The following is a 16,676-nucleotide window of genomic DNA, read 5'->3' as shown; positions in this document are numbered from 1 at the left end:
TATATATTTAGAAAAACAGAAGTAAAGATAAAGACTGTGAGACTGTATGATTAATTCTGCCTCAGGGAGTCTGGGAAGGCTTCACAGAAGTAGGAACATTTAATTGGGGTTTTGAAGGATGAATAGTTTACCAGGCAGATGAAGAATGTGAAAAGAACTAGGGTTGAAGTTAAATGGGTTCTCAGGAGAATGCTGGGTGGATGCTGGAGCATAGGATGCAGAGATTTGGACCATAATATGCAGGGATATGAGTGATAAGGCATCATACATACTCACATAACACATAATAAAGGTGTTAGCTTTAAAATCATTCCTAGGTTTCCTGGAATTTTTTTTTTTTCTCTTTTTATTTATTGGAATTTTTAATATAAACTCCAAGAAAGTCCAGAAGTTACTGGGCTACGTGTGAATTAAAATAAACCTTTTGGGAAAGTATATTACTAAACGGCAGGCATGTCTAAAGCTGTCTTAAAAGCAAAAGTGGCGGGGCGGGGGGTGGTGGTGGTGGTGGGATGAATTGGGAGATTGGGATTGACATGTATACACCAATATGTATAAAATGGATGACTAATAAGAACCTGCTGTATAAAAAAATAAATAAAATTAAATTAAAAAAATTTTTTAAAAAGCAAAAGAATCATCTTTTGAAGACAGAAGAGATTCAAAAGGCACCCCCTTCAGGTGAGCTGCTTCTTAGTTGTCTCTAAGTTGGAATATTTGGTTTGAGCACAATACCCACTTTCTTCTTGGCTACTGTTCCTTTTTTTTTGGGGGTCCGTGCCACGCTGCATGAGGGACCTTAGTTCCCCCAACAGGGATCCAACCCCGAGCCCCCTGCAGTGGAAGGGTGTCGTCTTAACCACTGGACCGCCAGGGAAGTCCCTTGGCTACTATTTTGACAGGTGGAGACATACCTGAAGTCACTACCACTTGATCTGAGATACACATTCTTGGCACTGTCTCTGTGTGATTTACGTAATACAGGAGTTCAGTAAGATTATATTTTTAAGACGTTTTCAGAATTTGATTTGTATTCTTGGGTTTTAATTATTCTGTCACGCAAATTCTGCTAACTTGACTAATTATAAAAAATTAAGTGTTTTCAGTCTTCCTTTGAGATTTTTGGATAGTGTTAATACAAATTCATTTAATTACATAGTGGAAAACAAACATTTAAACTCTGCAGAGTTCTTTTCGATATTTCACACTAGTCTTCGTTTCCCGAGTGCCTGGGCACACGCTAAACAGGCAAATAATCATTCGTTGACTAAAGAAGTACCTAATAACTTCATTTTCTTCAAGATGTAATTGCAGGAAGCAGCAAATCCCAAAGCCCGAATAATCCAGTTTCCAGCCAAGGCGCTTGGGATTTCTAATAGGTCTATTAAAGAACTTGACTGTTAGCCTGCATAAAATTCCGAGCGGTGTTTAACAACAGAAAACTCCCCTAACCCACAACACAACAAACTGAGAAACCTTGTAAAGAAGATTCGCAACATTTATATATTCTATTTAGTACAAGGGCTAAAAAACATTAACTTAAGTGAACTCTTGGTTGATCTAACACCCTTCCTAACTCCTAGTATTTTCAAAGAATCGTGGTAGGTTTCAGGATCCTCAAATACAGCAAGCAATGCAAAACAATCCCTGTTCCTTAAAATACGCAAGTTACCTGCTTCTTCTGACGAAAAATTTCAGGAGAAAAGCAGGCAAGCAGAAGTCTTACTCGGAAAGCAACTCTTAAAAGAAAAGCAGCCCTAATCGTCAACGGCCTCAGCCTGCCCGCTAGGGGTTGGGAAGCGCGGCAGCTGCAGCCGGGGAAACCTCAATGTCACCCGGTCGCGGGCGACTACGGCGACCGGAGGAGCTGCCGCAGTCCGTGCACGTACGCGGCCAGCCGCGGCGCCTCGCTCAGGCTACCGCGAGCCAGGCGTCCCCCGTAGTCCGTGGGACAAGGCCGACACCTCAGGGTAGCCTCCCTTCTCGGGCTGGCACCGCTAACACGCCGGGAGCAGCCGGCTGTGCGCCTCCCCTCCCCCACTCCAAATCCGCAGGCGCACAGGGCACTGCCGCCTTCCGGGAGGTGCTACCACACCCCTGCCCGACGCCGCTGCTCCCGCCCGCTGCTCCCGCCCGCTGCTGGGGGTGGGGGTGGGGATGGGGGTGAGCCGACCAGGAACCCTCGGAAAAGCTGCGGCGGACGAAAAGGCCCTTCTAGCCGCGCCTTCGAAACAGCGCTCCTTGTTCTCGATGGTCTCCGCGCGGCCGTCTTATAGAACGCCATTTCCGGTTCCCTTTACAGGCCCCACGCTGTGCGGCGCAGCGCGTGCGAGGAAGGTATAAAAGGGAGCGAGAGGGCGGGACCGAGGAGGAAGGGGAAAAAAAACTAGCGGTAGAGGGGGCGGGGGAGGTGCAAAGGGCGCGCTCGCGCGCCACGTGACCGGGACGCGCCGTTCTTCCGTCGGCCATTTTAGGTGGTCCGCGGCGGCGCCATTAAAGCGAGGAGGAGGCGAGAGCGGCCGCCGCTGCTTATTCTTTTTTAGTGCGGCGGACGAGAGTGGGAGTGCGCGCCGCGCGAGAGTGGGAGGCAAGGGGGGCAGGCCGGGGAGAGGCGCAGGAGCCTTTGCAGCCACGCGCGCCTTCTCTGTCTTGTTGTGTGCTTCGCGCGGTAGAGCGGGCGCGCGGCAGCGGCGGGGATTACTTTGCTGCTAGTTTCGGTTCGCGGCAGCGGCGGGTGTAGTCTCGGCGGCGGCGGAGGCAGTAGCACTATGTCGGAGGAGCAGTTCGGCGGGGACGGGGCGGCGGCGGCGGCAGCAACAACGGCGGCGGTAGGCGGCTCGGCGGGCGAACAGGAGGGAGCCATGGTGGTGGCGGCGCAGGGGGCAGCGGCGGCGGCGGGAAGCGGAGCCGGGACCGGGGGCGGAACCGCGGCCGGAGGCACCGAAGGAGGCAGCGCCGAGTCGGAGGGGGCGAAGATCGATGCCAGTAAGAACGAGGAGGATGAAGGGTGAGTAAGGGGCGGCCCGGGATAGTCAGGCCCAACTATCCCCCCTCCCCCTCCTTCTCCCCCGCCATTAGGCCTCGTTCCCGCTCTCCGCCCGTGCTCCAGGCTCCCGTGCAGCCTCTTTGCACTGTTATCCCCTTCTCTACGCCGGGCTCCCCCGGGCTTTCATTTCCTTCTTCCCCTGCCTGCTAATCGCCCCCTCCCCCATCACACACGTTTCCACCTTTAGCCGTCACCATGCTGCTCCCCGGCCCGCCCTTCTTCCCTCCCTCGCCTTGGGTCTCCTCCCACCGACTTGGCCGCCAGGATTTTTTCCCGCCTGTCGAGGGGTACCTTTTTTCTTTTCCCGCTGTCTTCTCTCTCCCCAGTTTTCTAAAGTCCCGGGCATAAAAACGCAATCAGACACAAAAAGCCTTTATGCCTGGATAACTAAGGTTTATTTGGTGCTTCTCACTGCAGCATCCCTAGACGATGCCATTCTTTGTAAGCACATGCTTCGGGGAACGTGTAGGTTGTCCAGCTCTGCTCCTCCCGTCTTGGCTTCAGGCCGAATGTTTTTCAGTATTTTGAGTAAGTTTCGCCTCAGTCTTTTCGATTTTCTACTGTACACCATCGCACAACGACTTGCTTGCATAGTCCCCACTTTCCAGCCTACGGAACCAACTGGGCCTGGTGAAATTCCCCGACTCGCCTGTTGGTACGTTGGTTTTGCTCCAAGGGCTTTCCTTAAGTTCCTTGTCGGCGGGGCCTGCACTTGGCTGGAGCTGTTCTACCTCCGGCTTGCTGACCGCCCTTCCCCCACCGCGCAGAGCTATTCTAACCGCGCACCTTTTTCGCGCCCTCAGCTATTGGGTTCCTCAACTGTTCGTACAGATAGTGTACTCTTACCTTACTTTTTCTGTGCAATTTTCATTTTTTACAACCCACGCCGTGCCCAGAATCCTTTTTTTGGTCTCTCTTGATTTCTCCTTCCCGCTCTCATCTACTTAAGTTACAGGAGGCCCACCAGCCTTCTTTCATAAAATGAACAAATTCTGTAATGTGCTATGGTTTTTATTCTTTTTGCAGGTTTTTAAGTAGTAACTTGTTTCCTCCGATTGGAATACGTTGTATATGTTATTTAAAGCTGCATAAAATTTTTTAGAACGCAGCATTCGGGAGCCGGGAACATAATATAGGAGTTAGCAGGAGGGCCTAAATCAGGGGTTCTTGGTTGGGTTTTCTTCTTATTCCCGTTACTGATCGCTGATGTTGGGTTAACGCTTCCATGACTTTTTGTAATTGGGGAGTGTGTGTGTGTAATTTTTTTCGCTGTAACAAGGAGAAAGGTGTTGGCTGGAAGGTAAAAGCAATAAAATGTCGCGTTAACTCAATATTGGAAAACATTCCCTTTATTAGAAAAAAGCACAAGCTTTGGAGGGGGGAGAGAGAAGCCCTTTGGAATACAGGATTTAATATTCTCAGCCTGGGCAGACTCTTGTCGGGCTGTTTTGCTGATTGTGCTGGCTTTGGGAGAGTGGAGGTGGGATGGGAAATGAGCTTTTCTTAATTTATCTGGAATTATATATAGCTTAGTTTAAGAAAGGGATATGTTAAATATTTGGAAACTTAAGCCTTTTAACATTTTGGTTTTTTTCTGAATTCTGTTCTTTGGACAGAGGCACCCAAATGATTGTGTAACTTACTGTTTGGGGCGGGCTTTCTGTTCTGATTTTTCAAGTCACAAAGCAGCTGCCTTTGTAGTTATCTACTATTGAACCGAAGTGTAAATGAATTAAAGTTTTTAACCCTAACAATGTCAAAAACTAAAACTAGAATTTTGATTGGTTGCTGTACCGGTTGTTAATTCCCTAGCCATTCAAACTCCTCCCCACGACACTCTGAAGCAGCGACGGCACAGCGGGAAGAATGGTAAAACTTTTAAATTTTATTTCTGTAATATAAAGGTTTCAATAGTCATAACATGTGGAGGCTGTGTATTGGTTAGTTGCCCATTGATCCCCAGGAAATTCTAGACTTTAGTACAGTAGGATATTTTGTACCTGGGATATAAAACCTTTTTAGGCATCATGTGTGATCTTTGGGCAGAATTGATGCCATTACATGGTTTTTGGTCTGTGGTAATGCATGTAATTGTGGTTTGGCCAATTAAAGCTTAATATAATAAGTAATGATATTTTTATATTTGGGCAAGAAAGTATTTAATTTTAAATTTGATTTGTTTTAAGACAAAAAAATTTTTCTTGTAATTCTAAGTTTAATGTTATACGTGAAGATTATCTGCTACAATAAAGTGTTGTGTGTTTAAAATGTATTGCATGTTATACTGAAATATTCTGGAAATGTCAGTAGTAAAACAATTTTTAAAGTAGTGATGTATATGCAAAAATGACTTTTTTTTTAATCACCATATTTGTAAATAGAACTTTAATAAGAATTGCACATGTACTATTAAAGGCATGCTGATGTGGCTTTCCACTACAGCTTAAATCAGATTTTTAGATTTTCAGTGTGATTTGGTTGGAATGTTAATTACAGTTGGTTGGTTGACATGTATTCACAATTGCATGACTTTTTGGAAGGCTGGTAGATTGAGTATTGTTCTTTTTATCCCTCCTGTTCCCCTAAATGTCAGTATTTCTGCCTTCAGGATTATGTTTGAGTTTTCCAGGAGTTTGTATCTACCACCACTGGAGTTTAGAGGGCCAGTAACTTGCAGATAGTTGACTTAACATCTGTACAAACAACATTCTAAGAGCTCAGTTGGGACAATATTTACATTTTACAGGAGCTTATTATTTTCTTTAACTGAAATCTGTCCAGTTTTATATTGGAGATAAAGTGTGACATACAGAATAAAAGTTGCTTGGTTTTTTTTTTGTTTTTTTTTGGTTTTTTTTTTTTTGGCCGCGCCACTCGGGATCTTCCCCGAGACCAGGGAACCCGTGCCCCTTGTGTTGGGAGTGTGGAGTCTTAACCACTGGACTGCCAGGGAAGTCCCCAGAATAAAAGTTTTTTGATGGAAATTATTCTATTTGGTCCTGTGATAGTTCAATTTCACTGCTAGGTAATAGTGGCAAACTAAATAAGAATAAATTAATAACTGTACTTGACTTTATTACTCCATTATATATTTCAAATATGTAAGCAATTATTTTCAGTAATTTGAAAGGATCATAAACTTATGTTTAAAGGTTGTTGCTTTGACTCTTGCAGAAATTATATGTGGTCTGTTAATACTATAACTTTGCAAGTTTTTTGACCTTTTAGGAAAAGTGGACAATTAAATATTCATAGTTAATGAACATTTTAGATTATGAGGTTTACTCTGAGTTTACATTTAACAAATATTTTCATTTTTAAAGTTTAATACTTGACTTTTAAAATAATGTACCCCCGCGTGCCACAACAAAAGTTCCCGCGTGCAGCAGCTGAGACCCGGCGCAGCCAAATAAATAAATAAATATTTTTAAAAAATTACTGTCCGGTCAGTTAGCCTCATCCTTTACACATATTCTTGTTTTTCTTTTTGAACAAAAAGCCCTCAAGCCTTAATCTTTTTGGTGTCTGCACTTGCCACCCTATCTGTTCTCTTGTCTCCCAGTTTGAGGGAAATTGGGCAGAAGTTTCATAATAGTGGCGAGGGTAAGACTGGTTACTAGATATAAAATCTAAATTTAATTTCTTAAACACATTTCTGTGTGCGTATCTTTTTACAATTCTAACTTGAGACTGAAGTGAGTTACAATTTCATCCTAAAACTATTTTAAAAATCAATTTGTTGCAGACTTAAGTGGTTTTTTTTTTTTTCTTAATACAAGAATAAACAGCTATTTTGAAGAGGACATGCCTGTTATACCTCTAGTGGAGTAAAGCGTTTCCACAATTTACTATGGACCTTTAGAGTAATTATTCACTTTCCATAGTAAAATGCCTTCCTGAGTTCACCTCATTATAATTTTTCCAACTTTAACATCCCTAGTTTTTACTTAAAAGCAGTTGCACTGAGATTTCCCGTTTTGGTGTGAACTCATTACGTTCTCTATAGGGCTATGATCCTTTCAGTGTGTAGGTACTTTAAAATTAGTGTCTGGCAAAATATGCATGCCATGTATAGCAAGCTACCTGGAGACAGAGTTTTTACTTTCTCATGATTATTGGGGAACTATAATATTGTTGTAGCTTTCAATTTTACAAGGTAGGTACATTGACTTGCCTGCATTGGGTTAGGCAAGAAGCAGAATAATCCCGTTCATTTATGAGCCAAAGTACAGCAGTACTTTCCTAATAACAGGACTGTTGATCTAGTTCTATAACCATTAGTGTATAAACTCAAGTGTGATTCTTCCTGTTTGAGGATTTTGTGAATTAATTGTGCTGTAGGTTGTCTCCTGTCTAATTTTTAAGAAATGGGTTTACTTAACACTTTGTTGTTTTAAATATTTGAGATTATAGTCTATACCCTAGTGCTTCTGGGGCATCTTGAACGTTGTTTGCTTTGTAGAAGAGCAGTTACTTTTAGATATAAAAGCAGTCTTATGCCAAATTTACGGGCCTTTGATTCCGTAAGTTGGATTTACTGTAAAGTTGAGACCCTGAGTACATGGGTCTGAATTTTAGCATTCTTCGGAACCTTTGACAAGTTTCCTGGGTTAATTGTAGTAATGGATGCCCCCAGATTTGAGATAATTAACACCTAAGGAAGGAGTACTAAATTCTTTTCATTTCAAATTCTTATTTATCATGAAGGATACTAAAAATCACCTGACCTTTTGGGTTTGGAATTGGAGACTATCATTGAAGTTTTTGAGTGCTGCTTTTCGAGATAAATATACTTGTGGCCCCTTCTATAAATTAAGTGTATACTTACTGTGTATTTTTTTTTTTTTTAAAACATTGCTTGGGTATTGTTATCTGTAAGGGTGCACTTAATATAAGAAGGTTTTGAATCTGCTATTGTGTGTGATTCATGGCCGACATGGAGAATGATTAGTTTTAGCTTGAAAGCATTTAAAAAGTAATAGAATAATAACTTTTTCCATATTCCAATTAAACCTGTGCACCTCGAGTGTGTGCATATTCACAAATGGAGTGAAACAACTTTAGTTCTGCTTCAACGTTTTAGTAGATAGGGCACTGAACTGGATGCTGGAAGCGTGGGATCTGTTTCTGTTACTTCACTTCCAACAGTGTGGTCTCAGGTAATATAACATGTTCGTTACTTGGTTTGCTGATTTGTGTGTTGGAAACAATGCTCACCACAGGAAGATTGACTACATAGCCTGCTTTCATAGCTTGTGTGTATTTATCTTGTGCCTTAATAGTTGATACTGCCAGTGGTTTACTCCTGTGGTGTAAAGGTAAGCATGTTTTAGTTTCTGGAGTATTACATACTGTACATTGGAGCTAGACATTTAAGACTGTTTGGGGGTGGAGTGGGGAGACACGTATTATTACTAGCAGTGTTTGGCCAATAATCAAGGTGGTAGTTTTTAAGTATTGGGTCCTATTCTGTAAGCTCCTGCTTATCTAGACTTGAAACTACCATAAAGTCCAAACAGCCAGGAAACTCAACTCTAGTTTCCCTACCCCAAGTCTTGTGAGAAAGATAGATGAAAAACTATCAGCTAATATACTCAAAAAGTAACCAATAATGTCATGGAATGAATCTTACATAATTTTCCCCTTATATTATTAAAAAGTAATGTGATTTTAAAGCATTGCAAGATTCTGAAATTCCATCAAGGTAAAAATCATTTTCTGAGTTTAGTGTTGCTATTTAAATTGGTTTCTAATAAAAAATTTATAGAATTGTGAATGTGTAGTAATCTCAGTTAACCAGAACCTTAACCTCTAGGTTAAGGAAACCCCATTCCTTAACCTCTAGGTAGAGGAGAGTTTACCTTATAAAGCTGATAGAGAGTTTATTTTAAAAGTAAAAATACAAGATGTCATTCCTGCTTGGGAATGAAACGAAGAAAAGGGGAGATTTTGGGTTAAACATTTAAAGTTTATTCAAAAACCGTCATGTTTAATTTATTAGCTATTATGTTTCAACTCACTTATCTTTTTTAGTCATTTAAGTTCATTCAAAGTATGAAGAAATGAGATCTAATATATTACCTAGAGGAATTAATCTTTTTTATTGACTTGTTAAAAGTTTGTCAGACTGTTTCCAAGGGTATCTTTTTATACAGATTCTAAAATGATACCATGTGATACTACCTAGTTACAAAAAGTAAACCCGTCCCCATTTTAGGTTAACTACTGATTTAATTTTAAACTAAATCTATATTTTATAAGGAAAATAAATACTCATTTCTTATCTATTGGTGAGATTTCACTATACTTAATGTCATTTTAGGATTGTAAAGGAATAATTTTAAGGATAAAATACCAGAAGTTTTATTTAAATAAGGATTAGTGGTAGGTTTGAGTAACATTACTTTAAAAGGTGACAGTAATTGGCCAGTTATGTTGTGTACTTGAAACGTATATCAGATCGACATGCTGTTGTAGTTTTTAAACTGTCAGAATTTGTTATGAAACCACATATGGAAGGCCATGAGTTGTTAGGAAGTGTTTAAAAGTTACAGAATCCTTTTTTTCCCTTTCCAAAATTGGGAAAAAGTGTAATGATGTGTTTGTCATTTACCTTGAATAGGGTAGTAGGCCAAGTATCTTTATATAAAAAATACTTACTGTTGAGTAGAGTGTTAAACCTAGAAACCTCAGTAGTATTGAGAGTAAAGTTCTTAGATGGGAAAAAATAGTATTAGAGCAGTTTCCACCAGCCAGCACTGCTCCATGTATATTGCTGTTTATATTTTGAAATTATTCCTTACTGAAGTTACTGGCATTTGTGTAGAGTACAGACAAGTCATCAGTGTGATTTTGGAACTACATTTTATTTAAGAGCTTAGAAAACCTAATTTCCAGTCTGTAGTTTTTACATGGGATATTTAAAATTTCTGGGTTAAGTCTTTAGCATTAAAACTAATCTTAGGATCCATTTATATAAATCTCATCCTGGCCTTTTCCCTTTAATGTTGGAAACTTCATATAGCTCATGCAGATTAAAAAAAAAATTTAAGCCATTGAGTAAGTGAAAAAATTGCTTTATTTAGGTTGTGCTCTATCCCTACCAAATAGTAATTTATTTCTATTGAGCACTTGGGATGTGTCAGACCATGTTCTGTGCCATTTAAATCCTCACTGCAGATAGAGGTAAGCTCTTAGTTCTGGAGGAAGGATTTAAACCCCAAGCAGTTTGACTTACTGCCTTTAAATGTACTTCCTCTCGAAGAGAGTGTCCCACAAAGCAACCTAAATTCTCATTTGGAGAGTTACCTGCACTGAGTTGTATAACTTTGTGCCTGTCATTTAATGTTATAATATGGTATAATGTCAGTATCTATAAGGCAAGAATATTTCAATTGTTGAGTAGGTGTTTTAAGTTGAATACTGTATTGCCTTTGGGGTGCTAAATAACTTTACAGATAGGATTAAGAAATTAAACTTCGTTGATACTGTAGGTAAAGTCCTACACTTTAATTGGGATTATTGATTCACTTACAAGTAAGGATCAAATTTTAAGCTTGTATTGTAGTATTAGGGGCCCATTTCTGCTACTTGAACAAGTCCTGTGCTGTAGTTTTAACTTTCGCTGCTCAGGATTTTTCTGAAGTTCCAGCTCTCCTTCATTGTGAAGTGTTCTGCACATCTCTGCAGGGGTGAAAGCAACTTGAAAGTCAGTCTTTGTGTTCAAGGCAGCAAAGGTAATCTGGACAGACACTAGGTATTGTGTTTTAAGCAAGATACAGTAATATAAAATATAGAAAGTTTAAATTGATACCATGTTATATATACCATCCTATAATTTGAGGCAGAGCAGAATGCTGGTGTTTTAGAGAGGCTAAAATAAGTTCCCATTTATCCAGAATTAAGGTAACAGACTTTTTCTTATGTGTTACACATGTATATTTTGGTGTGTCTACTGAGTAAAAATGGGGTGAATTTATTTAATATGCTAGATTTAGTAAAGATAGAATGGATTTGGTACAGTATGTGTTCATTGTAGTATATCCACCTGTCTGGTTAGGTTATCAGTTGTGCAGCACCCTTCCTTATTAGAGCAGAAGAAAACGAGTGCTTTTGGGCTGCCAAAACGTAATGAATTTGTCTCAAAAAAGAGCTAGTTAGGCTCTTGCTCAGAGGCTGTTTACTTTTACTTTACCCCAAATTTGAAAAGTTTGAGTGCCGGCTAACTTCCTAAAAAATGGAAGGCGGGGGAAGCATTTTAGAATAGCAACTGCTGATTACTCTGGCAAAAATGAAAACTAGAATTTGTTAAAAGAGCTAAGAAATAAGATGCACTTAGTGTATTAATAAATAGTTCTCTAAGTTCAGAAGACCCTACGGGCATGCTATAGTAGCATAGTGTGTTAGTGGTGACTGACTCAATGTTAAATCATGATTACTCCATTTGATTAGGAAGGCAGAAGAGTGTGTGTGATATGCCGTAGGAAAAAAAAATCATTCCAAGTAATTGAAGGTTAAAAACAATTGGGGAGAGAGATTAGGAAGGCAGGCAATGCTTGAAGGAAGGTAACTATTTGGCTTCTCATTCTCTAAAGGTGCTGGATAGCTGAAGTTTTACTACATATTTTGCTCTAATTTTTTGAGAAACAGTAATCATTCTATGGATGTATAAATTATAGTTGACTAGGACATTTAATATTCTGGATAAATGGGATTTGATTGTTTAAGAAGGATAGCCTCTTCGGTGACCTTTTTTAACTCTAAGGTAGACACGTTTAACAACTTCTTTACTCAAGACTATTTTAAACGTGGAAAGTTTCTTTAGAGAACACTTACTGGGCCAGTTGATGAATTAGTATGCACTCCCAATGTTGAGAAAAAGTTTGGGGTTTGTGAATTAAAGAACGTGCCTCATTCTTGATTTATTTGTTTGTAATTATTTTTTGTTAATTTTAAATTGAGGACACAACCCAATATAAATATTGCCTTTGTTAAATAAAATCAAAACTAGTTCTGTCTCTGAGGAACAGACCTGACAGACACAGAATTTTCTTGCCTTTCAATTTTAGGTTTTTTTTAAAAGACTTTTGTTATTCTCTTCAGCTTGAAGTAATTTCAAACTGTTAAATTATCGATGGAAAGTTTCTGTAATAATCACAGAAGTGGTAATTTAATAGTTAAATTTCAATTTAATTGAAGTTTCTATCTAGAACTTTCCATGAATATCTGAGCAAGAGGTCATTACCTTGAAGTCCGTTTCTTTCTCATCCTTAAAAAGATAGCAGTGTTCTCTTCACCTTGGAAGAGTAAATGTTGGTAATGTACTTTCATCTATGAAGGAAGTGCTCTGGATCTTTAGGTTAAAAATAAAGGTGCTTAAGGCAATTTAAGTAACTTGGACTGGATATTATTTCACTGGATATGAAAGAAAATGTAATTGAGAAAATACCTCAACTTTTTATCCCCATGGAATTGGCAGTAAACATTAATAATACCTGTACAACAGTGTGGGTGTTTTGTTATGGTCATTTGATTATAAAATATAAAAAGAGTTAATAAAAGTTACTTAAAGCATGGAAATTTTATTAGCCGAAGTCCTGAATGTAAAGCATATAAATAGTCCAGCTCTAGAATACAGGTACAAGTTGAAAACCTAACCTAAATGGGAAGTACACTATATGCCTAAAAATAAGACTTCTTTTGCGTTAACTTTATTAGAAGTAAGAACAAGTCTGATAAAATAGTAAGATCAGTAACACCTCAGTTAATCTAGCATCTGTAGGTTAAGCAGAAGCGAGATCTTATTCTAGGGATAGACTTTGTCCTCTTGTTGCAAGAATTGGCTTTAGTGGCGATATCCTAAAAAGCCCACAAGATGGAGATGTTCCTGCTTTAATTTCTTTTCAGAGCTGGAAGTTAGCACCACACCCCCATCGCCACCCCTCCCCCTGACCCACTGCAGTTGCAAAGATAGAACTCATTGACCAAGCATGATTTTATTCTGATGGTGAAATTGATTTTTAGCCCTCACATAACAAATTCTGACAGTTTATCCTTAAAATAACAATCTCTAGTCCTGTCTCTTTAAAGGGTAGGAGGGAGGTATATGTTAGCTCTTTTGTGGGAGTGGGTAAAGGGGGCAGATGTAAAAGGGATCACAGAGCTGCCAGATCTGAGCTTTATGGCCTTTTGCTGTAATAAAAGTAAGATTTCACTTTACAGTTTTTTTGGCGGGGGGTATGCATTTTTGGTTTTAAAGTGCCTTGGTGGTTTCCACTTACCACCTGTCACTTTTAGCATTTTAAAGGTTTAAATATTTTATTGCTGGTTAACTGAGGTTCTACTGGAAATAAATAATCTAGGTTAATTAGTGGATTGTGCTTCACTGGGTAATTTTTTTGTTCATTAAATTGCTTACGTGATTATTTTTGTCTTTATTAAGGATTCTTAGCACATCGAAAAACTTGGTTTACAACTTAATTGTGAGACTTACCCATTTTATGTGCTAAGAGTTTTGTTAATGAGAGAACAGTTAAGAAAGGAGCTTCAGCATAGACACATGCTAGTTACTCTGATTAATGGGGACCTTTTCATAAGTTTAATAAAGATTTGGAAGAGAAATTTCAAGGTGAAATTCTGTTTTGCTGTTACCAGTATTTAACTCGTAATTTAAGAAAGTGTATACTATTTTTACTTTGGGGATACATTTCTCTTTTTGGCAAGTCAAAAGACTTAATCTGCTGCTTGCTCCCTATTTTGTAATTATGCAGGCGCAGTAGTGACAAACAAAACTTTCCAAAACTGTAATAGGGTGTTCTTGATATGTGGTTATGTAGGAAGAGTGACATTTTAATACACTGCCCAGTAAATTGGTGCAGTTTTGGGGAAGGTATTATTGATGTGGATACTTAAGGCAAAATTAAAAAATTTTTTTTAGCATTTTAATATTGCTTTTTGTCTTTACAGGAAAATGTTTATAGGAGGCCTTAGCTGGGACACTACAAAGAAAGATCTGAAGGACTACTTCTCCAAATTTGGTGAAGTCGTAGACTGCACTCTGAAGTTAGATCCTATCACAGGGCGATCAAGGGGTTTTGGCTTTGTGCTATTTAAAGAGTCGGAGAGTGTAGATAAGGTAGTGTGCCATGTGTTCTAATCAGTTAATAATACAAAATATGTGAATAGTTTGATACAATTAATCTGCCTGTTACTTGTGATTTCCCCTTTTGCAGTTATACGAAGGAAGAGATAACAGCTCTTGCCAATACGTTTTATGAAGAGAGTCAGATTCAAGAATTTTTTACTGAAAACTTCCGTGTGCCAGGCTCTACTGTATTAAAATTAATTTTAAAAGCCTTAAAGATGCCTGATTAGAAGGATATGCTGTGATAAGTTCACAGAAATACAGATTTTGAAATTTGCTAGGCAAGAAACTTCTGACTGAATCATTTTACATTTTAGTCTTTAGGCTACAGGGAAGTAGCAATCATGCTTATATTGCTAATAGTTAAAGACATGGTGGTTGTCTAGTAATTGATTAACTCCTCATTCTTACTGACCTTTAGGTTTAAACATTGGTGTATATTAGCTGATATCACATCACCACAGTTGACAGTTTAATTGTGAGCTGGTCAACATATGCCTGGCATTAGCTATATTTATTTAACTATAATTATTTTTAAGTAAGTTAATAATCTCTGAACTTTAGTTAAGATATACATCTTTCAAATGAAAAATTTCCATTTCCTTAGGTCATGGATCAGAAAGAACATAAATTGAATGGGAAGGTGATTGATCCTAAGAGGGCCAAAGCCATGAAAACAAAAGAGCCTGTTAAAAAAATTTTTGTTGGTGGCCTTTCTCCAGATACACCTGAAGAGAAAATAAGGGAGTACTTTGGTGGTTTTGGTGAGGTATGTGATAATATTTTGACCTAGTTTTTGTTAAAATTAGTGTGAATATAATTGTCACATTATAGGTTTTTCACTGGGTTTTCCAAAGTTGTTTTGAAGTTTGGACAGATTATGTGATTTGTTTTGAAATAAGGATAGTATAAATACTTCATTAGCAGGTCTTTGAAGGTTAGATGATTGCATTTTCTAGTTTATTGAGGAACTATTGTATGCATAGCATCCTTGGGCATACCATACACAAAGATGAAGTAGACATTTTCTTACTGTGGAATTTACTGGATTAGTAGAAAGCTATAAACAAGAGGAAGAAATTCAGGTTGGATTACCTGAGATGTAGAAGGAAATGGTTCAGTTGAGAATAGGGAAGAAATAAACTAACAATAGGGTGTAATGCCTTCTCAATTTAAGCACATGTATATGTGCAAATTTTATGAGGCTAATTATAGACTTAGATTCCTTTTATGAATTAATGATTTAAAGCTAAGTTGAGAAATTTGTGGCTTTTGGACCCAGATACAGCCTGTAGACATCCTTGGTTTGATTCAAGCAGAACATATTGCATGTTTAGTTGTTAGTATTTAGGAATTGAGATATTTCCCACAAAAATCTGTATATTTAGCTTTTCTTCAGTATTTGTACGAGCAGGTGACATTGGAACTGCCTTCTTGCCTGGCAACAGCCATCTAAGATGGAGTAGCAACGTCCACCTTTGGTTGCTCATACGTTCTCCAGTTTTCAGTGATCCTCACCATTCCCCATGTTCTCCCAAACACAGTCACTTTTATTCTGTTTTTCTTAAAATTGACTCTTTCCTTCTGCATGTGCTTGGTGGGTGGGTGGGCATTTGAGTTTGTGACCCTTGAATTAGGTAGCAAGTGTCAATACCCTATGAACCTTTTTTTATAAACAGGTTTAACAACTTTTTAGGTGGAGTGCATATTCTAATTCGAAGACTTTTTAAAAGATTAAAATAAAACTGGGAGAGAGACACAGAATAGAGCTTGAGGGCCAAATGCATGTTTTCTTTGTGCATTTTTCCCACTATACTTACAAACTAAGGTATTAAAACTTTTTTTTTTTTTTTTTGGATAATCAGGTTGAATCCATAGAGCTCCCCATGGACAACAAGACCAATAAGAGGCGTGGATTCTGCTTTATTACCTTTAAGGAAGAGGAACCAGTGAAGAAGATAATGGAAAAGAAATACCACAATGTTGGTCTTAGTAAAGTAAGTTAAGCATACAATTCCTTGTAGAGAATACTAGCTGTTGTAAAGAGTTCAGTCATCTAAACTTTCTGTAAAGGCTTCAGTTTGTATGCTTGTGCTTTAAAGATGTCTCATTGGCTCCTTATTTATCAAAGTCATTTTTTGACTTTTTTTTTTTTTTGCTTTTATTGGGTAACAGGAGGGAAACATTTGTTTTTAAGTGAGTTTTTGTCTAGACTTCACCAAAAGATACTTTTTGAGGACCCAACAAATAGAATGTAGTAAAATTCTCAAGCACATACTTCTTGGATACATCAGAAGTGATTATTTCTCTTAAGTACTGATGATTGGTTTAATTGATAAACTGATTTTGAGGAAAGTATCAATATCAGTGCAGACAACTGTATGTTTTAGACAGTATTGGCTATTCTGGTTATTTTTTATTTGTTTTCTTGAGTCAGTGTAATAACATAATTTTTCTCTTTTTAGTGTGAAATAAAAGTAGCTATGT

General features: G+C 38.5%; 1 protein-coding gene across 4 annotated transcripts in view; it reads left to right on the top strand.

The window, feature by feature from the left end:
- The first annotated feature begins 2,427 nt into the window (after positions 1-2,427).
- HNRNPD (heterogeneous nuclear ribonucleoprotein D) overlaps positions 2,428-16,676 on the top strand; it is a 17,134-nt gene continuing 2,885 nt past the window's right edge. Inside the window, exons 1-6 of one of the 4 annotated variants that reach the window (XM_061192417.1) lie at positions 2,430-3,007; positions 4,859-4,915; positions 14,012-14,180; positions 14,797-14,958; positions 16,055-16,186; positions 16,655-16,676. The exon at positions 16,655-16,676 is cut by the window's right edge and continues 78 nt beyond it. In XM_061192417.1, coding sequence (XP_061048400.1) covers positions 2,769-3,007; positions 4,859-4,915; positions 14,012-14,180; positions 14,797-14,958; positions 16,055-16,186; positions 16,655-16,676 — 781 coding nt within the window. In that variant the 5' untranslated portion in view covers positions 2,430-2,768. Of the gene's footprint in view, positions 3,008-4,858; positions 4,916-14,011; positions 14,181-14,796; positions 14,959-16,054; positions 16,187-16,654 lie in introns of all 4 variants that reach the window. The other 3 variants (XM_061192419.1, XM_061192418.1, XM_061192420.1) reach the window with 3 other exon arrangements.

The sequence above is a fragment of the Eubalaena glacialis genome, chromosome 5, assembly GCF_028564815.1.
Source record: "Eubalaena glacialis isolate mEubGla1 chromosome 5, mEubGla1.1.hap2.+ XY, whole genome shotgun sequence".
Classification (NCBI taxonomy): domain Eukaryota; kingdom Metazoa; phylum Chordata; class Mammalia; order Artiodactyla; family Balaenidae; genus Eubalaena; species Eubalaena glacialis.
Note: the sequence above shows the minus strand (reverse complement) of the source record. Positions and strands in the feature narration are given on the sequence as shown.